This window comes from Mugil cephalus, chromosome 8 (assembly GCF_022458985.1).
Source record: "Mugil cephalus isolate CIBA_MC_2020 chromosome 8, CIBA_Mcephalus_1.1, whole genome shotgun sequence".
Taxonomy (NCBI): domain Eukaryota; kingdom Metazoa; phylum Chordata; class Actinopteri; order Mugiliformes; family Mugilidae; genus Mugil; species Mugil cephalus.
Window position 1 is genome coordinate 7,663,714 of NC_061777.1, and position 23,829 is coordinate 7,687,542.

At 40.4% G+C, this 23,829-nt stretch overlaps 1 protein-coding gene across 1 annotated transcript; it reads left to right on the forward strand.

The window, feature by feature from the left end:
- Nucleotides 1–4,879: 4,879 nt before the first annotated feature.
- On the forward strand, nucleotides 4,880–23,828 carry ikbkb (inhibitor of nuclear factor kappa B kinase subunit beta). Its single transcript, XM_047591324.1, has 22 exons — nucleotides 4,880–5,042; nucleotides 5,941–6,056; nucleotides 8,967–9,061; nucleotides 13,551–13,671; nucleotides 14,536–14,605; nucleotides 16,070–16,158; nucleotides 17,040–17,129; nucleotides 17,229–17,353; nucleotides 17,718–17,825; nucleotides 17,911–18,040; nucleotides 18,187–18,381; nucleotides 18,465–18,579; nucleotides 19,447–19,570; nucleotides 19,657–19,808; nucleotides 19,992–20,053; nucleotides 20,156–20,256; nucleotides 20,363–20,412; nucleotides 20,530–20,629; nucleotides 20,840–20,987; nucleotides 21,846–21,943; nucleotides 22,209–22,302; nucleotides 22,431–23,828. The coding sequence occupies exons 2-22, from the start codon at nucleotides 5,952–5,954 to the stop codon at nucleotides 22,488–22,490; spliced, it is 2,232 nt and encodes a 743-aa protein (XP_047447280.1). The 5' UTR covers nucleotides 4,880–5,042; nucleotides 5,941–5,951; the 3' UTR covers nucleotides 22,491–23,828.
- Nucleotide 23,829: the final 1 nt, after the last annotated feature.

A 23,829-nucleotide genomic window follows, 5' to 3' on the forward strand; every position in this document is an offset into this window, starting at 1 on the left:
TGTATTAAAACGTGTTTATTCATTAGTAGTACTAGTAGTAGTATTAAAAGAATAATATTATATACTTTGAGTAAACAAAGTTAAAGGAAGTATAATGCTAATTCTCAAAATCTGACCTAATTAAATCATGATATGATTATTAAAGTTATTATTAACTTCTGATAGAGGTGAAAGGAATAGAAACAAAGATATAGTAGTGTGTAATGTAGCTATTGTGTGCCATGCTTGTTGTTTGCAGTGTAATTTCTGTTAGTCGGAGGTAAAACAAATCAGAAACTACTGGAGCTTTGAAACGCACTGACAGGTGTTTATTGACATGAACCCTGCTGACCCACACCATGTGACCTCTGTCAGTCTGTGATGGGCTGTGGGTGACTCTGTAAACCCAGCGTCTGTAAACTGTAAAATAATAATAATAAAAAAAAGCTGGCACCAAGTATAATTTGTTGGAACCCCAAGCCCCTTCATCCAACCCATCCCTTCCTCAGGAAATCAGTCACTTAAACACCACAATAGCTCCATCTTTTCTTAGGAGCCATGGATGTTTTTATTAGCATGGAATAACTCATGTTCATTGGTTTTATTGGTTGTTAACTCTTTAAATAACTGAGAGCGCAGCACTTTGAGATGTAATGGCAGGATGTAGGGTGCTTGGTGTTGGCCCACTTTTTTTTTTATCTGTGTCAGTTTGCACCACATTCTTTCTTCCTGAGAATAAATGTCACAAATGCCCACAGATGGTTTTGAAATCTCTTTTTAAAAATGTAATCTATGACTTCATCTGAAAGGTGCATCAGCGTGGGCATAACCTGGAACTGAGTTACGACATGTAAAATTTCAGCGATTAAAATTTATTTCACAATTTTTTAATTAGGCTGCCCGTTATTTACATAAACGCAATAAACAGCAGGGGATTTGTAAACTCTGTGGACGAGTTAAAGAGAGGGACAAAACCGCTGTTTTTTGAACTATTCTTGGTTGGTAATTTATGTTGTGGGTGGATGTTTTCACCAGAGTGTTTGTCTGAACTCTCCAAATCCACAATCAACGTTTCAGGTGTCACGTGTAAGGAATGAATAAGATTCTGTCTCACTCAGGATTCAAACTTGAATACTGTAAAAATGCACGTATACAGCACTGAGGAAGTCACGGACACGCTTACTCGTTTAGAAAATGACAAATAAAACAAACAAGGAACTGTCACATGATCAATTACGCTAATCAATCAGGACCTAAATCTACATTTCAGTAGGTTTGATCAAGCGCTGAAGTGGGCCCCTCCATGGACCCACTGTAGTTTGCCTACCGTCCTAATATGGAAGTGGAGGATGCTGTTATCTTCTTACTACATCAAGCTCTTTCTCACCTGGAAAATCCCCTGGCAGCACTGTGAGAATCACCTTTTTTGTTTTTTTAATTTTCAAGTGCCTTCAATAGCATCCAGCCGGTGATTCTGAGGGACAGACTTGGAGGGGATGGGTGTGGACCACCAGCTGTCCGAACGGATCCTGGACTACCTCCGTTTGTGAGAGCCAGGAACTGTAGTCAGAGAGTCGAATTTCGAGCACGGAGAAGAAGTTCTCAGACGACTGGACAGTGGTGTCAGCAAAACCAACTCCCGATCAATGTGGGGAAAACCAAGGAGATGGAGGTGGACTTAAGTAGACTTCCAGTGAACACAGGCACTCTACAAGAAGGGACAGAGCAGACTACTTCTGGGGAAACTAAGGTCTTCAGGAGTGAAGGGGGCCACCCTGAAGACCTTCTGTGACTCTGTAGTGGCATCAGTCATTCGATACAGCGTGGTCTGCTGCTGGAGCGGCTACATCACAAACAGGGAGAGGAAGAAGCTGGACAAGGTCATCGGGAAGTCCAGCTCTGTCCTGGGCTGCTCCCTGGACACAGTGAAGGAGACGGGTGACAGGAGAGTCCTGGCTAAACCGTCCTCCATGCTGGACAATGAGCCCCACCCACCTGCAGGGTGACCTGACAGCGCTAAGGAGCAGCTTCAGGGACAGACTCTTGGTGGAGTCTAACAGCAGCAGGAAGGAAAACCCTTCCTGCTGCTGTTAGACTCCACAGTGAACACTCATAATATGAGCAATATTATTACACCTCTAGGTTTAAATACTGTCATCGTTTCACCGCTCACTCTGTGCTGTGTACAGTCCTGTGCGATATCTCTTATATATCGGTTGGCGATTCAACACTTTTTGTTGCATTTCAAGGCCTTGTCGTACGATTCTTTTTATTACAATCCCATTACTTTTTGTTGTAATTCATTAGTTACTTCATGTGCAGCCCTGGGTCATATTCAGTAGCAGCTGTCTGTTTTGCAATTTAACAATTTCAGTTTGTCATGCAATATTTTGTGTTACAATCCAATGACTTTCTGTTGCAATTCACTGCTTCTTGTATATATGCCAATACTTGTTTATTGTTTATTCTATTCTACCTTTTTTAATCTTATCATTTATCTTTTTACACAGTCCACTCTTTATTCTTGCTAGTTTTCTGCACTATGTATGTATTTACACTTTTATATTCACAGATTAAACAAATGTTGTATTTATCAGATTAATGGGATTAAAGGATTATTTTAGGATGAAGTCTGAACTATGCTAACTATCTAGTGGAGGGTTTACCTATTTATGTATTTGTCTTGCCATGTGACTCTTGTAGGGAACTAAATAAGCATATATTTTTTTTATTTTTTACTTTATTTCTTTTGCCAACGCCCTCAGCTGTTGTAATGGCTGCCTTCAACATAAATTCACAGGAAAATCTACTGAGATGAAAAACACATATGCGGAAGTAGACTAATGACCCAGGAAAGCTCATATAAGACGTGAAGTAAACATCAAGCAAAATGTTTTCTTCAACAGCTGCTGTAAAAATGTGTTTGTGCAGGTCAATTACAACTCCTAGTAGAAGAACCTGCTGTTGATGAATGCTGGATAAACACTTCATCATTCAAGCCGTAGGTTTACATGACTGGACAAAGACAACACAGGTGTGTCATTACAAAGTCAGTTCATTCCTCCATAAGATCTTATCTTATCTTATCTCATCCCCAACTGCATCACATTACGTTTGTACAAACAAGAAGGGCTTTTTTCCCCCTGAGAAACGTTCTGATAGCGTGAGTATTACACTCGAAGATCACGTCAAAGAAACGTCAGAAGTGTTTTAGCAAACAGATGCGTGCTTGCTGGTTGTACGAGGATACGGTTTCACCTAAAGTATTTAAGAAACACTTAAGTACCAGGAAAAGTGGGAGTGATGAAAAGAGAAACATCTCCGCCTAAACTCTGGAAAGACTAATATAAATGTTCTCCAAATAAAACATCCGTTGGATCAACTATGGCCTGGCAGAGAATCTTACACATTGAAATGGAAACAAACATGACAGAAGCAAAGATACCAAAACTTTTTTTTTTTACTTTTACTTTTACTTTTACTGCATTTAATTGTCTGTTGATGAAATTACATTTTTTAGTGTTCATTTCAAGATCTAGCTCAAAACCCACCCGAAGATTATTACATATACATCACAAACATGATTTTTAAGGTTTTAATTAAAAGGGAAAACAGAGAGAATCATCCATTTTTATATTGTTCAGAACATAATATGGTTAATTTAGTCTTTGGACTGAAGATGTAGGAGCACCTGGAGGAAACATAAAAAAATTTAACAAGACAGGAGTTCAAACCTGAACCAGAACCTTCCACGTCACCCCAGAAATTATACGTAATGGTCCAGACGAGTGGCTAAGTCATGACGTATCGCACGAGTTTCGATCGTGTGAGTGTGATACGTCCATTCATTGACTTTTCTGAGTGTCTGTACCTTAGTAGAGTAAACTCCTAAATAATGATTCACTCACTCACTGACCTCGTATATATCTTCTTTAAGTGGGGTGATGGTAGAAAAATTCAAACAGGAATTAGAATTTACGCAAATTTTTAAATACACAAACATCAGCCACAACATAATAACCACTGACAAGAGAAGTAAATAACATTGATCATCTTGTGACAATACAAAGTTCCAATGTAAAACCTTTGAACCTGGTGTTTATTAGTGTGGATGTTACCTAGACATGTACCACACACCAAGACCAGACCAGACACCCCCACCCCATAGAAATGACATTCTTTGGTTCAAAAACAGTTTGGGAACAACTCAAAAAAAAAAAAAAAAGAAAAAAAAAACTAAACGGATCAAGTATCGTTTGGGATGATCCACAGATGCTGCCGCTCCTCTCAGCCCATAGGACCCAAAGGTTCCCCACTAACAACATCCTGCTACCAGATACCACAGAAGACATAAAGGTCACAATGTTACGCCTGAATACATCATGTATATAGTGCATAATGCCAGATAAGTTGTAAATAACAAGTGCAATGGCAGAAGCTGTTGTTAAGTTTGTACATTAATCAACTGTGACTACAAGAAGGTACCAATCAGTCCAGCCAATCAGAATCGAGGATTTTCAGTCGTCACTGAGTAACTTTAATAAAATTGGTTTATAAAGTATATAAAATGAAAAGTTGCTGGCCACAAAAGTTAAATTTAAAAGTGTATTTTAAATTGTTCTACTACAGGTGACAAGCTTAAGGTCTCATTTTTTTTTTATTATTTTATTTTTTTTAATTAATTAATGTATGTATAAAACATTCATAAAAGACATCTTAAATTGAAGTGTGAGATGTCGGAATGCCGGTAAAACCATTTACAGTATGTCTGTGTCTATGTCTATGTCCATGTCCACGTCCATGAAAGTGGCAGCTGGATTTAACCCCACGACTCTGCCTCCTTGTGGGCGGGTCAGGGCTCAGGTTTACAGGAAATGTGAGTATCAGGAAGTAGACGGCTGTTGCTTTTTGAGATCTGTTGTGCCGTCGACAAAGTTACTGCGGCGGTGTTTAAAGTCGAATTCGGTTTTAAAAAAACAAAACAAACAAACAAAACAAAACAAACAAACAACAAGTATTGTTGAACGCATATCAGGTGTGAAGGTGTTCCTGCGGGGTCTAAGGTAGGACTTAGTTGAACCGATGAAGCGCTTTTCTGCACGAAAGTGAAAGTCCGAACACTTTAAGTGTAGTATGGTTGTAATAACAGGGCAGTTAAGCTAAAGGGCTGTTTTTGTGTTTGAATGTTTAATTTTCTTCCTGAGTAGATAACCCACATTCAGAGCAATGTTTAAGGTTAAATAGTCTGAAAGTGAAGTGTTGAGGTTTGTTATGAGGCCTGTTTAATAGCCTGCACCTACTGCCTGCATGTGTTGCTGTTCCTTACACAGATAAACACAAAGGACGTTTCATAAACTGGATACATATTGACGCACAGTGTTTTTGGTCAATCAGGAGTAAAAAAAAAAAAAAAAACATTAAGTCACTTTTTATGTTGAGTTTTTCTTGATCTCAATCAAATATGTCCTCCATCACAGTCAGTAAACATTAGGATGTAACCAGTGTTGACAACAATATCTTGTTACATCCTCTCGTCTCTCTGTAAGTCGACAAGCAGACATTGATGGGGTCAGTCGGCATGCACAGCGCCGGGACCCTGCGGCTGGATCGTCCATTTGATCATTTGCCCCCCGTGTAACCTTTCCCGCGGTTTACCCGCAGCACTGACCCTCTAATGTAAAAACATCACACTTCTGTGTCACTAATGACCACGACAGTGTGATTATTTGCTGAACAGAATGTCTTCAGATGACTTCAGATGAAACAAAGAGTCCAAAATCCAAAAGATATTCAATTTATATGTACAAGGTTTGAGAGGCTTGCAATATAAAGTATGAGGCATTATTGCTCGAAAAGAATATATTTCTGTACGGGTGTTTTATTTCTTTGTTAATTGTTCTGTTAATTCTTTGAGAACTTTACGAAACACTCTTTAACCTTGTTATTTGTTACTGGGTTTAGGCGCGGAGGCCATGAGTCGAGTGCCCCTGCAGCAGCCACAGAGCTGCGGGTCCTGGGAGCTGAAGGAGCGGCTCGGCACCGGAGGCTTTGGGAACGTCACGAGATGGCAAAACAAGGTACACAATCGCATGTGTCTTCACGCACCTCGGGCCTGTGATTAGACACAGTAGTATTCACTATAATGGGTGGAAATCCCCCCGGAAAGAGGATGTTTAAGTAACTATTGCGGTGAACATTTTTAAATAATCACATAGTAGATAACTGAAGCTGATGGCTTTCCCCGGCTGACATCAACACCATCACTGCGATTCGCATACACACATACGTATCTCATATAAAAACATTAAAAATGTCTGAAAATTGAGAAATAAATGCTCCAGTTAGGTTTATAACTATATAATCTGGTTATGGCAGGATTCAGGTTGTGTTGGGATACTGTTGAACCCATTTTTTAAGCCTGTGGTTTTAGTATATTTTGCCAACTCTGCTGTAAATTCACTATTTACCCTTTCTGTTCACAATGTACCAGTAAACTTATTACAATTACAATACTGAATAATACAATGCGTTTTTAGGACATGGGTTAGGGCTGGGCAGTATGACCAAACATGTACATCACAGTATTTTTGAAAAAAATTCTAACGGTATCACGGTATTATTTTATTTTTTTCCATGCATAATCACGTGTTCACAGCATTTTCTACTGGTTGGAAGAGGAATCAATGCAGTAGATTAACTAAGGAGGGACTATTTTACTGTGATGATGAGTAAATATTGTAGAATAATTCCACACTAGTAGTAAAACAGGTTTGCATGACCACATGTTAGCACTAATGTGGAAATCTGGGCACATTTACAGCTCTGAGATAAAAAAAAGGAAATTAAATGTTATCAAGATGAAATTAACAACCAGGAACAGTTATGGTTTCATTTATTTTGACATATTTATTAATATTTAAGCATATTTAAGCTACTATTTCTGTAATGTCAATAGCAGCGCCACCGGCTAAAGTAATAATCGTAGTCTGAGCGCAACCTTTTTTTTTCTCATTTATAAAAAGATAAAATTGAGGACATTTTCGGGGACAGCTTTAGCCGTGGGACAGGTCGTCCAAACCGGGGGGGAACTTTTAAAAAGGTCATTGTATAGAATAGTGACATCACTCCAGGAAGCTGTCACCTATTTTTTTATTTTTTTTTTCACACCTAATGCAACAGAACTGGTTTCTATTGTAATGATATCACTATAAGTCATAGGATGAAAACCCTGTAGAGTTGCATCATTTGGACAGAGGTGGCCATGAGAATATGGACGCGCCCGCTTAGTGGACCTTCCTCTTCCCGTCTTTACAGCTGGGCTTACAGCTGTATTACTCACACTCGCTCCCTGCCAGCTTTGACCGAGGCAGCGTCATCAAGTGGACGTGTGTAGGAAAGCACTGTGGAATATGTTGGAGTTTCTGTGTGACATTTTTATCAACGTCTGTTGACTACTTGGTTGACCCTTGGTGGTTCCAGTTTAAAACTGTCCTCCTGACATTTAATCCCGCTGCTGTTTGCATCAGTCAAGGAAGTTGTGTTCGAGAGAGTCTGATGAGCTGTTTACCAGCGTAATCACAGACAGGAGGCAGTGAAGCTGCTCTGCGGCTGCTGAGGGTGATGATGATGATGCTGCTGCTCATGATGATGATTAAACTTCCTCTATACAGAATTTCCTGTCTTCCTGCATTATTGACAATACTCTGGGTTATTATTAGTTCCCTGACCAGACCATGGGAAGTAGGGCAGTGCCATTTCCTTGATCGGAAACAGGTAGTGAGATGTGGCACCACCTAGCATGTACTGGTAGTGCTCATTAATTTCTGGAAGTAAGTAAATGTTTTCACTAATTGATAGACGAAGGCGTTGGGTTCCATGGGAGGGGGCTCTGTGAATCACCCCACAGATACTTGGATCAGTTTGGGATCTGGTGAATTTGGAGGCCAGGTCAACACCTTGTGCCGTTCTTCCATATTTTCTTCGGGTTGTTCTTGAACCATTTTTGTGGCTGTCATCAAGGAGCGTCATTACTATGGGGGAGGGTGGGGGTGCCTGGTCTTGTCTAGGCGGCTGGTGTATATCAGCATGAATGTCAGGTCCAAATGTTTCCCAGCAGAACTTTGAATTGTCAAAAGATGAGTAATATTATTATGTACTTCTCCTGTCACTTGCCATAATGTTATGGCCGATATGTGCTGGTATATGCCTCAATTACGTCTCTTTTTATTACTAATTTACCTTTAATCAGAAATACCCAGCAACAGGGAGAAAGTTTATTCCACAGTATATAATTAACCTGTACTGTTTTAATGTTATTTTATCATGAGAAATATATGAAATTGATGTTACTAAAGTCATTTCACTGGAGCTGCCATCAAGCAACCAAAAATGTTTTATTTTGCCCCTTTTTAATTATCAAAAAATCATTTAGCACGTCTAGCTTCTCAAATGTGAATATTTACACATTTTTCTTGTCTTGGAGTTACAATAAATTAAATGTGTTGTCTTAACAATTAGTTAGAGGGCACCCTTAAAATGACCTGATTGATATAAATTATTGTTGCTGGTGCTTTTTACTGTTAGTTGTAGTGAGCTACTTGAGCTAAGTTGAACAATTTAGTTTGGATCTGCAACTAATCATTATTTATTCTCTCCATGACCAGAAAATATTCAGAATATATTAAAAATTCTCCAGTTTGAGAAGCATCAAATCAGGAGCTTCTTGTGTTAGTAATTTTAATCTATGAGAAAACTGTCATATGTTATAAGGACACGATGTGTTTATATGCAGGAAACCACAAGCAAGTCTTAAAATGTACAAACTTATATAATAACAGCTGATTTAATTCTGGCAAAAGTACAAATTCATTACAGCGCTCGGACCAATGTACTTTCCACAGGAGGGGTCAGTTATGGTGAGAGGGTAAATCCCCAGGAAATTAAAGTAACGTTCTCTGAATTGATGGAAGCTCCTTGTGTGTTTTCAGGACACGGAGGAACAGATCGCTATAAAGCAGTGCCGACAGGAGCTGAGCGACAAAAACAAAGAGAGGTGGTCTCTGGAGATCCAGATCATGAAGAGGTCAGTGTCACATTTTCACGCATCTCGTGCATGTTCTCCTTCTGCCGTTACCTTCAAGTAAGGATCACGTGCCGGCAGGCATGTGGCAGCTTCATGATAACGTTCCCACACTTCTCAGTGTGTGCGTCACGACAACCAGCACACAGAAACAATACATGGGATTATGTAGCATATTAGCACAATATTAAATAGTAAGATAAAGAGTATGCTAGGTTTTAACACACAACACTAGCTGGGTTTACATGGAGCCAAATTTTCTGATTAGAATCAGTTTAGGAAGCCTAAACTGTATTGGCGTAAACAGGCCCAAACCGGATTAAACAAATCACGAGGGTAGTATATTCCTTTTCCAAAACCGGTGTTTAAGAGTGTATAATGGGTGATTTGGACAGTGCACACCCTAAAGTCATAGCTGAAGAGTATGAAGAAGCCAAATATTCTGATTAGAATCGGTTTGGAAACCTAAACCGGATTAAAATGCTCGATATTAACACCTCAGTCGGATTAAACAGGCCTAAAACTGAATGGAATTTCATTCGGTTTCACAGGGATAGAATTTTTCCTTTTACTAAAGCGAACTCCGTTCTGTCCGCACATGCTCTGTCTTGATGTAAATGCGCAGTGACGTTTCCTCAGGTGAAAATATGGCGGCGTCTACACGGAGCAAACAGAACTTTCAAGTCTTCAGCACCAACAAAAAGGCGCCCTTCTGTACGCCTACTCCTCTACACTGCTTCCAGTAAAAGCGCCTTAGAGTTGAACTGTTGCTTCACTAAAAGTGGAAAAACGATTTCTACTGAAATCCTGATTAGAGATCTTTGATCAGTCATGTCACGTGTTTGTAAAACATCTGTTCTGATCAAATGTTGCGGTACATGTAAACACCAGTAAACAGTTGACCGGAGAAAGAAGTCTCCAGCCATTATAAAGTCATTTATCTATTCAGTATGTTTGCCTTCGAGTTGTTTTCTTAACGGCTTTGCTTGTTTTTTGGTCGACCGCATCATGTTTCTCAAGCTCTCCTGTCTAGTGTTTACAATGGGCTGGGGGGGTGACGCATCCCAGCGCGTGACCCAACAGCTTTTAGCGCGGCTGAAGAAATAGGTGATTTTCCCCGTTTATTTGTACCGAAACTCTTTCACGCTTTGCCTTAATGTTGTTTTTGGCCGGTTTTGGTTTGACGTGTTGTGACTCAACGCGGTACATTCCCTGACAGGCTGGCTGCTTATGAGTTTGACATTTGCCTTATACGTACCCGCCTGTTTCACAAGTTTTCTCAATAACAGAAAACTAAATTCGTATCCTGAAATAGTACAAGAAAACAAAACAAAAAACACACACATTAAATAATTAGGGCAGTATAATTAGTGTTTGGGTTATTTCGGTCACTACGGTTATTTCTGTCGGCACCATCTTCCACCTCCGCATGTCATTCTGCTCAGTTGCTGTTTCAGTGTCAGGTCACTGCAGTTTTATGCAGACTTATGCGGGTTTTGATTGTTTTTGAGCTGCGACTGTTTTTTGTCATTGGCTGGTGCAAACTTGAATATAAAACCACTTTTTTTTTTCTTTCTTGGCCCCGTTTTTTACAAGCGTGTTGTTTTCAGCCAGACATGGTCACAACCACAAGCCTCCCGTGCACCCACGCTCAACTCGTGGAAAAACCACAGGGCAGGGGACGCATACGAGGCAACCTGCTATTATATTATTAGAGCTACTTAGCACAGATGTATGTGTGCACAAATGCTGAAAAAGACTTTGTTTTTGAGTTATGATGTGCTTAACGAGCTTGTGTTATATTACAAGTCAAAAAACAAAACGGATTATTTGTCCCACAATCTGCTGTTGATGGTTTCATGTCACTCTTTCTCTCTGCTTATAGTATGAGTTTTCAAAATGGCTTAATGAAGTCTGAACAAAGGTAGATCATGTATGCAACCCTTGTCTTTTTTGCAGCAGCAAGAGTTCTGCACTTTCTATTTGCATCTAGATTAGCTTTTTTATTCTACTAAACCAAACCACAACAGTTATTTTTTTCTTTATACAGCAACACATTATTTAAAAAAAAGTGTGAAGACAAATCACAGTGCCTTACAAATTAAGGATTTGTCCAGGGTGGCTTAAGTAAAGGGTTTTTTCAAAATAAAAGCCTAAAAGTAAAGGCAGTTTCTGCTTCCTGAACCCAAACTCAGTGCTGGTTCTACTTATTCAAACTCTATGAACCACAAATAAGCCTTTCCTTTGACAGCGAACCGTTCTGTCAGGGTGATGTGGTACTAGTAGGTCATAAAGATAAGCTGGAACTTTGTGCTTAAGCGTTGGCGGTAATTGGTGGTATAGACAAATTGACAGTAGTGGAGACCTTAACGCCATAGCTGACGAGCAGCTCCCCAGAAACGTAACCAAATGCCACAGCGATGCAGATGGCAAGACCCGTGATTGGTCCGCTCGGTAGTAGCGTGTTTCCGCTTTAGTGTTTCCAGCTGCTTTTCCATCTCTGCAAGTTTCAAATTGATTGTTTTGGATCAATACAGATGGAACACAGCGCGGAAAAGTTAACTGAGGAATTTAAGGGATACAAGCAGGAAATACGAACAAAAATGAACCCGACTGGCAAAAGAGACACTAGCGCCTAGTGTTTGAGTGACGTTGTTACAGACTGACGAGCGCACGTGTTTTAATGTGAAGGTTTAATGTCCAAAGGAAATGTTCTCAGGGTCATGCCATCCAGAGTAACTGTATTATTAGACAGCAAATCTCTGAGGTGCTTAAGAGCCGGATACAATAACTTTTTGTCTGAGTGTAGAGTTAGACTTTATGTCTTCAAGATATGGCTGGAATTCCATGTTTGAGTCATCGGGTTTCATAACTAAATAATAATCCTGGTCTCCAAATAAAACCGCCTAAGGTTCTGCTGAAGATAAAAAAAAAAACATGTTAATGACTGATAATAACTTAATCACAGCTTATCATTGTAGTGATGACTATCGTGTGCCTCCCTCCCCAAAAACGTGCCGTTCGGTGTTAAGCTTACGCTTAAAATCATTTTCATGGTCGACCTGGTATCAGTTTGTCTTTGTTATCTTTATATCCCCCTGTGCTTTTTTAGTTCAGAGCCGCCCCAGACTTATCAGAAACACATTGTTTCAGTCAGGGTTATGAAACTGCAAAGAATAAGAAACAAAAAGGTCAAATGTCAGACTGGGAGAGTCACCGGATTATACACTCACATTTCAGGGTTCTTGCTTGTAAGCGTGAAGGTATTTGATTTTAGATGAGCTGGTTTAATGTAGGTATCAAGTTGCTTGAAAATATCCTGAAGACGTCACACTATGAAACTGAGATATACAGTACATCTTTCTTGCCTAACGTCCCTATTTTTCTTGAAGTTTCTCTCCTCTTAGTTTTTTCTTTTGAATTATGAGCTAATTATGTACCTCCAGTTCGCTAAAAACACATTGATTCATTGGAGCTGAATTGCGAGACTTTTGTTTAGAAGTGAACGCCTATTACATCTAAGCTTTAGTCAGTCAAGTTCACGCAATGCTGATCATCACCAGGCAACTGGTCTGAAGTTTGCGGTGTGCAGAAATTCTCAAGCTGGCGTCTGTTTTACATTAACCAATGATGATTGTTTTGCCAGTGCTGAAAATGTAAAAAAACATATAAGTATAGATAGATGCCGCCTACAGGGCTATGGCTCAGCAGGTCGAGCGGGTTGTCCATGAACCGAAAGTTTAGCGGTTCGATCCCCCCGAGTGTGCCATATGCCCAAGTGTCCTTGACACTGAACCCTGGTGTGATGTGTGGGTGGATGTGTCTCTGACTGTAAAAGCGCTTTGAGTACCTTTGAGTAGGTAGAAAAGTGCTATATAAGAGCAAGACCATTTACCATACAGGTAAAATGAAAAATTTACCAAAAAAAGTTTCTGATGAAGAGAAATTGAGGAAGGGGATTGAAAGGACAAACATTATTGCGGCTGTAGACATACAGCATGTGTCGAAACTATTGTGTTGTGTAATTAATTCACTGTTAATTCACTGTAGGCCGTAACGTTGGCATGTGGTTAGGCCAAAAAAATTTGTGAAATTGAGATTTGTCGTCGAGATCAGTGGGTGCTACCTCTCTACGAGTGGACATTGAATTGATGTAGATGATTTTGTGTTTAGCGCCACAACACAAAGCACTGGGAAGGCGGATCCTCTCCGAGAATAAATGTTTGTGTAAATACTGTCCAAAGCGGGAAACAGAGGTTCTGCGATGTAGCTTTAAAACATAGACGAGTCATTTGAGAGGTAAATTTCGTATAACCGGCAATCGGCATGTGCAAAAAGTAATAGAAAGTAACGTAATTTAATGAGTCCCAAGCTAAAAAAACATGTGCAACAAATGGTTTGTGTCTTGTTTTTCTTTGTTTTTTTGCAAATTTCAACCAAGTGAGTGTGCAACAGTGTGCAGCTCCACTGACTGATGTCTTTATTCACTCAGGTTGGATCATGTTAACGTGGTCGCAGCTAGAGAAGTTCCTGAGGGAATGCAGAAACTTGTGGCCACTAACGACCTGCCGCTCCTGGCCATGGAGTACTGTCAGGGTGGAGATCTGAGAAAGGTAAAGTCTGCTTTGTGCGTTTATGTGGTTTAGGTCTTTGGATTGGAGCCCAGAGCTGTTTTGGGTCAGAGAGCTGAATCACAATGAGTACACAAAGTGTGGTCATCATGTGTTAGTAATCCTTTTTGAACCGCTCTCATGACTTTTTCGTTTCAGAAAATTCTCCAGAAGGGTGTGTCTGTGTAAACCTTTAGTGGCCTCCACCGTTGTATTTCTAGGTCAACAATTAAAAGGGCAGAAACACCACATATGTCACTATTACATATACTTTTCTGTTAAGTCTGATATGTTTGCTGTTCATTCTGGAGGACAAATCTGCTGCAGTTTTTTTTTTTTTTAATTTAAAACAATCCTGAGGCCAGCAGAGGAAGAAAACGCCAACGATAGCAAACCACAATGTCATAAAAATTTCAAAGCATCCCAGTTGGTCAAAAACTAAGCGGTCGAGTTGGGGGTAGATGGAACAGTAATTGGAAACAAAGAACGGAAAGCGGCACCGTCCTCTTTTGTCGGGCCTGCCGCAAGTTTCCAGCAGTGGAAGACTAAAATATACGGTTACAACCTAAGTGCTGATTTGTCAATTTGTAAGCCTTCTTTAGTTTATTAAAAGCACTAATAGAGAGCAAAAAGTGGCATGTGAAAAAAAAAATGTGCTTAAATCTTGGCCTGGATTTCTAAACCCTTGTTAAAGCAGTTTACTTAATGGATGGAAAGTGGCTACTTTTAAAGGAAAGATAAAGAAATAGACAAGTTTATAATGTGAATTATAAAAGGGAGATTAATGAACTCTTGCCTGGGTCTGCTTATATTGCTTTCTTCCCATGGGTGATGTCTCTAATGTCTGTGTGTGTGTGCTCTCTGCAGTATCTGAACGTCTTGGAGAACTGCTGTGGAATGAGGGAGGGCTCCGTCTTGATTCTCTTACGCGATATTTGTGAGTATTTGCTTTGGTTTCAGTGCGTTTCTCTTTAGTCACGTTTTATGCGCTTGAGTGACGGATTAATTGGGTGACCCGGTGAGCTGGCGGTGGGATTTGTTTCCTGGAGTGTGGAGGAAATGGTCCTGGGGAGCAGCGTCGCGTCGTCATCGGCATCACTACACCACCACGCTATTAGTCACCGTGGCGACAGCTCACATTCATCCATTGGCTTACGTCAAAAGGCTCTGCCTCAAACATTATCAAGGAACGCTAACACACATTGTATACATCTTGCTGTATAAACAAGTTTAAGAGGAGACACACATAATATGGATCGTATCTAGAGTGGGGAGTACAGTAACACTCACGCTTAACACACTCTCATGTCGAACCACCTTTTCCTGTTAGCCACCAGTGGACATTTCCTGATAATGAATGATGTCCTGTTAACCCCGCTTCATGACACACAGGCGTGTACAGCACATCCACACCCACAAGCTCACTCACCCACACATATGCGTTTTATTGAACAATCTTTGTCGACTTACGCACTAATGCTAGTCAGCCTTTGACGCACATCTAAGGTGACATTAGCATTTCAGTTGTGCACCAAGGCAAAACCGGTTACACTTTAACTACTTGAACAAATAAACACGGGCTTAAGATGTTGTTTTCGCTGACCTCTAGTGGTTTAACAGTTCAGCAGTAAAGTAGAGGCGTGTTCCAGTTCCTTACAGTTATTTTGGCCGTGTAAGTAACACAATATCACTTAAAAAAAAGCCCTTTGTGGCTTCAAATGGAGGTGGTAAATATGTCTGAAAATAAAAGAAAGATCTGTGGTGTAATTAGAAGGAAACGCTGTCTGGACCTTTCTGCATGAGGCTAGCTGTTTGCTATGTTAGCTTGCTTCTAGCATAACAGACCTCAAACCTCGCACCACATTTTAGCCTGTTGGCACAAGTTGCAGTGTGGATAATCTCCAAAGTGTGCAAGTTACTTAATTAGTTATTCATGCACTTTGATTTGGTCTTTTAGATGCCTTGAATAAATAACGAAAAATAAATACGCAAAGCTGTTTTTGATGTTTAAGGATAATTTGTGGCAAAATGAAAATGAAAGCAGTCTTCACATCAGAGCCCGGCTAATATTCGATTTTAAACTGAACCGAAATTAATTCTCCATTTGTTTTTTATTGTCTTTGTAATGATCCATTTTTGACAAGACGAGAAGAAGAAAACTTCCAGATCTTCTAATTATTATGACTTTAGTATGTATGAAATGTATGTATATATATAAAGCTGTTACCAACCCATCATCTGCAACAAGTTTTTCTCAGTCAGCTTAATAAAGCCAAATATAAAGCCTGTATATGTTCACGTACCATATTTTATTGAATCATCTGCAACGCATGCAACGTTGCTGTTCCTTCTTCCTTTCCTCTCAGTCTGATTCCTTCTTCTGTTTCTTTTTGTGGCTCAGCTTCGGCTCTGACCTACCTCCACAAGAAGAGGATCATCCACAGAGATTTGAAACCAGAAAACATTGTTCTGCAGCAGGGAGAGAAGAGGGTGAGTTTAAAACTCAGTAAACCATTTTGTTTCTTCTCTTTTAATTGCATATACACCCACACCACAACAAAGTCTTTTTGCCTCGATGTGGGTTCTGTGGAATAAATACAAGAGACCCGTCTCTTTCACGTCCACATGTTTGCCCTCGCGCTGGGTATTTAATGTGGAAAGCTCCATCTTTAAACTCGTACTTCTACTTTTGTGGGGGTATCCTTCCTTTTACCTTCCTCTTCGGGCCTCTCGTTATTTTGTCCGTTACCCAACAGATCACACTGTTATTCTGCAGCCTGCAAAATTATACAGGAAAATAATAAAAAAAAAAAACTGAAGCGAGACTTATTAAAGTATTTATATATTTATGTTTATGTGCACACTGCTGGGTTTATAGAAACGGAGCCAAATATAATTTATCTGTGTTAAGTTTGTGGTTTTTGCATGAACGCTTGTTTTTAATCCTGCGTAGCAGAGAAACAGTAAATCCAATATACGGACTTCTGTTTTTAATTACAACAGAAAAAAAATGAACAGAACAGAAAATCATTAAAGGTTGTTTTTCTACTCATCCACTCGGTGAAAAGTTGAAGGAATAATTTAACAGTTTTGGAAATGGGTTTCATAGATCGATAAATGCAACTGCAAAAACAAGAGGAAGCACCTCTCAGCACTTATCAAGCTCACTACTTTCACTACTTGATCTGCTCCTGTATGTCCCTGATCACTTTTTGACTCTGAGCACTTGTTAGACAAACACCGGATGCAAGAGTGAAACTGAACAGATTTTCCCCAGAATTTACCTCGAAATCTCTCAATCTTCCTTTAAGAAGCTTTAATAGCAGGAAAAAATAACGCTTTTGTTCTTTACTTTCACTCTTTATTCTCAGCTGATCCACAAGATCATAGATCTGGGCTATGCAAAAGAGTTGGACCAGAGCAGCCTTTGCACATCGTTTGTGGGAACACTGCAGTACTTAGTAAGTGATTGCAGTCAACACACCCAACATTTTCACCGCAATCTGTTCAGTCACAATTTTTATTTATTTTTTTTTTTTAATTCTGTTGCTTCTTTTCAGGCTCCAGAGCTCATTGAGAGGCAGAAGTACACGGTCACTGTGGACTACTGGAGCTTTGGGACTTTGGTGTTTGAGTGTATCACAGGATTTCGGCCTTTCTTACCAACGTGGCAGCCCGTTCCCTGGTAATGCAACAATTTAACAACTCCCACTACGCAGTAATAAGGTTCATTGTAGGTAAAAGTTAAATGTTACGTGACTGGATTTTAACACATATTTAGTACAAAAACAAGCACAAGGTTTCCAAAGAATGACAGGATGCGTGGGTTGTGCCAATGTCAATGGCCCGTGGGTCTCGCTAATATGATGACTGACAGGTGTTAAACTCAAGGGATGTCTGCTTTAAACAGCGGAAAAATACCCTCCCTTATTTGCAGAATACTCGTGGGTCAGTTAATTTGAGGATAAACTGGAAAATAAAAGTGCTCTCATAAAATAACTTGTTTTCTCTCGTATAATCAGTTTCTGCGGGTGTTTTTTTTTTTTTAGGCACAATAAACTCAGGCTGAAGCAAGACGATGATATTGTTGTCTATGAGGACCTCTCAGGGGAGGTTCGCTTCTCCAAACATCTGCCCCAGCCCAACAACCTCAACAGGTGATTTTATGTGCACACATTAAAAAAAAAAAAAAATCCAATTTTAGACTCTTTGTTATCTAACACCGTAGCTGTTGTTTTGCAGTTTATTGTTAGAGAAGATGGAGAGGTGGCTGCAGCTGATGCTAAAGTGGTCTCCTCAAGAGAGAGGCAAGGACACCAGTTCACCACCCAACAACTGCTTCTCCCAGCTGGAGCTCATACTGCAGCTCAAGGTTAACTCAATAGTTTTCTTGTTGGCACGTTTTCCTCCCCCGCGGGCAGCCTGTGATGAAACATAAACAAGGGTTACGTGTTGGAGGCAGCCATGCATCACTTTTAATTACTTACACCAGCTAGTGTCGTGTCTTTCTCCGCTCAGCTGGTTCACGTCCTGAACATGATGACTGCTAAGATCCTGACGTACGCCATCTCAGACGATGAGACTGTGGCCAACCTGCAGCTGAGGATAGAAAAGGACACCAACATCCCCGCAGCCAATCAGGAGCTGCTGCTGGAGGCCGGGTTAGCCTTGGAGCCTCACGGCCTGGCGACGCAGTGCGCCATAGATTACGCGGTAACGTCGAATTTAACCCTGCACGCACAGTCCCCATGAAAACTGTTCAAGAACTGAATATGAATATGTTTTACTGTGTGTAGGAGGTAGATGGACGACGAACCGACTTGCCTCTGGTCTTCCTGTTAGATCGCTCCTCTTGGACTTACGAACCCCAGTTTGCTCCACGAACGCTCCCTGAAAATATCCGTTTTGTCCGTAAGTATAAGGCTTGTTTTTTTTTGTTTTCAAGATATATCCGTAATGACCAATTCCATAATTGGCCACCACACCACGAAACACAAAACCTTGAGCTTGAGCGTGACCTGTGAATTTTAAAATTAAATTATAACCCCCATATCAATTTCTAAAAAGTGTTTAGGTGAAAATGAATTATGTTTGGCCCTGTACCTATGCACATAATTGTGCTGTTTGCAGTGATGTCCATGAATCTTAAATGTTAATCGTGAATGGTCTTCCTTTTTATATGGTGCTTCTTCTACCTAATGGTATTCAAAGCAGCTTTTACAGTCACAGACACATCTACCCATTCGCTCACACAAACACACACACAAATTCACACACCAGTGCCACACACTGGTAGCAACTGGAGGTTCAGTGTCTTCCCAGTTTTGACCTTATAAATAGTGAGATGTTCTAGATATCCAACCTTATAAATGATTCTTATTGAGGGTTTTTGTATGATAATTAGTGGATGGGTTTTTCTCATTCCATACACTAAATACAGTTTGTGGTTAATCTGATTTTAAATCATTAAAAAAAAATCTCAGTCATCCAGGTCATGGTATTTCCAAAGAATGTCCAAAAAAACAAAAGAGCTACATGGACAAATCGTGAAATCTAGCCCGTGTTTCACCTGTTTTTGTTGGATAAACTTTGTGCATTTTATATTTACTGTTAACTCTGTTTTAAGCTTATTGAATGAAATGGTTTTGGCTTCTATACAGCAGGAAATGTTTTTACTGTCTGCCTGTCAAATAAAATGTATTTTTAGAACTATTACCTAATAATAAATCAAAAATAACTCAAATGTGTTCTTGTCATTTTCGTGTCTTGTCCCCACAGAGACCGACCCTAAGCACGTTCTGGCCTACAGCCCTCTGAGGAGGACTTGCGGCCAGGCGTGGCACACCATCCGCTCTCTGAAGGAGGACTGGCAAAGACTGCAGCAGGGCCAGAAAGCTGCCATGTAGGACTTTCATCCACAGACGCCCACTTTTATCCAAAGACACCATTTGGATAAAACGAACAACTGTCTGTCCCTCTTCCTTTTAGCATGAGCCTGCTGAGACACAACTCGTCGCTGTCCAAGCAGAAGAACGAGATGGTGTCTATGCACCAGAGACTCATGGCCAAACTGGACTTCTTCATCACCAGCCTTCACATAGACATGGACAAGTACCAGGAGCAGACTGCCACCGGAATCGGTATTTGTTGCAGCGTTATATCTGTTTGCACTAAATATGGGCTGCCTGGTTGCTCCTTCATACTGTTATGACTAGACACACTACATCATATTTCACACAAATAATATATTTAATCTAACCAGACTTGACTGTGCAGAACTTTGCAGTTCAATGACTGATTCCGACTCTTTCTGCATCCTCCAGCCTCAGAGAAGCTGCTCAGTGTGTGGAGAGAAATGGAACAAACCGCTGTCAGCTGCGGCCAGGTACCCTTGACAGTATTTCTTAGTGTGTATATGTGTGTGTGTGTGTGTGTGGAGCATTGACGTGTGCTTTAAAAAGACCAACTCTAATGAGTGGGTGTCCAGGTCAACGTGAGTGAACTGGAGGAGGAGATGATGCGGCTGCAGCCAGACATAGTGGATGTGCAGAGGCATCCGTGGAGGAGCGGCGAGGCCTTGGACACGCTGTAAGTCTGAACCAAACCTCACGGTTAAAACATTAACATTAAAAAAATGTAAAAAAATAACAAAAACAACCGCCCTGTGATCTTTAAACCTGTCTTTAATCCGCAGAGAAGGAAAGGCCATGGAGATGTTCCGCAAACTCAGAGAGAAACCCAGAGGTTTGGATACGTCAAGCATCGCTTCACCTCTTATTTAACCGTCGTCGCGGTGTCTGCACGTGAAAATAAACCCTCCTCTGACATTCTTCTGGTTTTCCTTTTCCTTCCCGTGCTCAGACCAGAGGTGTTCAGGAGACAGTCAGGAGGTTGTGCGTCTGGTGGTTCAGGCTGTGCAGTTCTATGAGAAGAAGCTCAGAGACTTCTATGCGCACCTCAGGTACTCCAACATGAAACATGTTATAATAATAACCTGCTCTGGATTTTTCATATCTGTATACGAAATTAATTTTATTGGTCTGTTTTATCGTTTTGTCGAGACAATTCTGAAAGACGTCCTGTCTGCAGTTGCTAATTTTCGTTGGACCTGGATGCAATTAAAAAATAACTACATTCACAACAAGATTCTGTTTCTGTGCGTGTCGTGCAGTAAGACGGCGGTGTGTCGCCACCGCGTGATGAAGCTGCTGCCGAAGGTGGAGGGCGTCGTGCAGAAAATGGCAGAGAGCGAACAAGTCCTGATGAGTCTGCAGGAGAGACGACAGAGGGAGCTGTGGAACCTGCTCAAAGTCGCCTGTGTGAGGACGCGTGAACTGTTTACACACACATAGTTCTGATTCCTCTTTAAGGATAACTGTTAATCACATTCAAAAGTAGATGTTCGTATAATTTACAGCCTCGAAGAGAAGTATTCCTCCAATAGTCAGAATAATATTTGCCTGCTCAATTTAAATGTGCCTTTGTGCGTGAGTGCAGACTGTCCTGATCTATAGAGGTGAAAATATTAAAGCCATATAACGATGTAAATGCCTGCTCAGTCGGTGCACGTGTTTGCTCCACATTGGATAATCATTAGATGACATTATGAGTTTATGGGAGAGACAGATACATTAGAGGAGGTAGCAAAACAGTGAGCCGGGAATAAATGTGGCCACAGATCAGCCTTCCTCTATATATTTCCAGCACATTGATGCTCCACAGTGGGGAGAACCACTTTGTCACATGTCATAAAAGTTCTATTCAGATCCAGCTCAGGCTTTTCTTGGTGGGGTTTGCATGTTCTCCCTGTGTCTGTGTGGTTTCTCTCCAGGTACTGTGGTTTCCTCCCACCCCCAAAGACTCGCTTGTTAGGTTAATTGGTGATTCTAAATTGGTGTGACTGTTAGTAGGAATGATTGTTTGTCTCTGCAATTGACTGGCAACTTGTCCATTGGTGTCCCAGTGACAGCTGGGATGGGCTCCAGCAACCCCCACGATCCTAGTGAGGATAAGATGGGAGATAAATGTAGCCAATGCTTCAATTTTAAAAACAGTCTTTACTTTAAAATAGTCTAGATGTAAATAATTCCCATATAAAAAACCCCACTGAGCAGGTGCAGTAGACTGTTTTAACTGTATTAACTGTAGAATAACGTGCGTCATCTTGTCTTGTACAGAGTAAAGTTCGCAGCCCAGTGAGCGGGAGTCCTGATGGATTACGAACCCCGTCGTCAGTGCCTCCTCTGATGACCCCCAGACACAGCTTACAGCAAGTGTGAGTCCATTTCCATTAACTCCCCTCAGACTAAATGTTTTGTGTACAGCTGCTTTACATTGCGCTCATTCACACAAATACTTTCTTTTCTGACTCCTCTGCCGAACACTTGATTCAGAGTTGTGGGAATTTGTAATCGTAAACTCATCACGTCCCACAAACTTATCACTTGGCTGTCACATGCGCTACCGCTGCCCAGATAGTCTGATAGCTTATCAAAGCCGTGGGAAACATCTGCATTAATCGCTTTGGGGTGTGTCCGCAGTGATGAGTCTCTTGTGGAGGAGAGCAGGACCTTCGAGAGTCGCCTCCAGAGTTTGCTGCACGACACCATCCAGGAGTCAGAGAGCAGTATGGATGTATGTACACACTCACGTTCCTCTAGCTCTTCCACAAACCGCCTGACATGTGTGGTTTATGACTTTTAATTATGTGTGCGCAAATATGTATGACTAATAAAAAACAGCCCCCTTCGTTTTTGTCCTAGATGTTGAGGGAGTGGACGTGGCTGCATGGAAGCCAAAATTTCTCCAGTGACCTCTCTTAAACTAGGGCTCGCTCTTTGCTGGTACTCTACTGCCTCCGTGTGGATGGGAGGTCAAACTACAGGGGGACGGATTATCAGGTTTCTTTTGGATTGACAATGTGAATTGGGTCGCAGCTGCTGCCACATATCTGCTTAATAAAATTACAAACTCCTTTGTCTGACTTAGTACGACAGGATGAATGACACCAACCTGTAGTAGCAGTGTCTCTCTAATTAAAATTCATCAGAGTGTGATCTCATGTATTTACCACTCTGTAGCTTTTGCAGAACATTTTGTGTAACAATTGCTCTTCACTTGGTGCCGATCAACTGTTCCACAGGTATTGTTCATATCAGATGATCCTTAATTAACAACAGGTTTACAAGTTCCCAGTAAAACTTTATCTACCTACTTTCCTACAGTTTTTTGTTTGTGGAAAACTTTGCACAACTGGATATAAGTGTTATCCTTAAATTTACATATAATTTGATTCATGTAAATAATTTTTGTTGTACCGAAAATGTAAAGCAGGAAGCAACAAAAGAGGTGTTTGTCAGTTTTGGAACTGCAGCATATTTGTTCAACTGTGTCTCTTTTAACGTGCGCATTCATGCAAATGAGTTGTCTGGACCAATATTTTTTATTCCTTTTTTATACTTTCCTGAGACAATGATTGAAAGACATGGCTGACGTTTATAACTGTAAAATAACTGTTTGTTTAATCTGAATGTGATCATTTTTAGCATCCTCTGTTGGTTTTATGGACGATGGACCCAGCGTCTGTAGAATACAGTGCAGTCCAGGATGTCTACATTAATTACAAGAGAAACGTTCAATCTTAAATACTTGTTCTTAGGTTTATAACGGGATAGATGCTCTACATCCTGATTGATAATCATAAAACACTGCAAAAAGAAAAAGAATCATACTTGTGGATTTCTACCAAAATTGTCATTCGTTATTTGTGAATTTTGCTGCATCAATTAATTATTACACAGCTTCAACCTGACTGCCTTCACATTTTGTCTCAAAACTGCACTTCTCGTTCCCAACTGAATTCCGACTATTGGGAGATAGTATTGTACATAGATTATATAACGCGAGTAATGTTACATATTAAGTGTCGAGGCTGTTTGTACAGACTTAATGCAAGAACTGTAATGTTAGAAAAAATTAAGTTTTTTTCTTAGACATTTCTATCACAATTTGTAAAACAAATTTCTATTTTGTATCTTGAATAGAGTTTTATAATGTGCTCCATTGGTGTTTTCTTTGATTTATTTCTGAAGGCACTGATTCTTCTTTTTCTTTAGTGTTTCATGTCGGTCAGAGGACAATAAAAATCAGAGAAAACACAAC

What these genes read in the sequence shown, in the direction of transcription:
- ikbkb (XM_047591324.1), top strand. Translation starts at nt 5,952, where the DNA reads ATGAGTCGAGTGCCCCTGCAGCAGCCACAGAGCTGCGGGTCCTGGGAG. An exon ending in CAGGGCCAGAAAGCTGCCAT is followed by an intron (nt 19,571 to 19,656) that starts GTAGGACTTTCA and finishes TCTTCCTTTTAG; the next exon opens with CATGAGCCTGCTGAGACACA. An exon ending in ACTCAGAGAGAAACCCAGAG is followed by an intron (nt 20,413 to 20,529) that starts GTTTGGATACGT and finishes TCCCGTGCTCAG; the next exon opens with ACCAGAGGTGTTCAGGAGAC.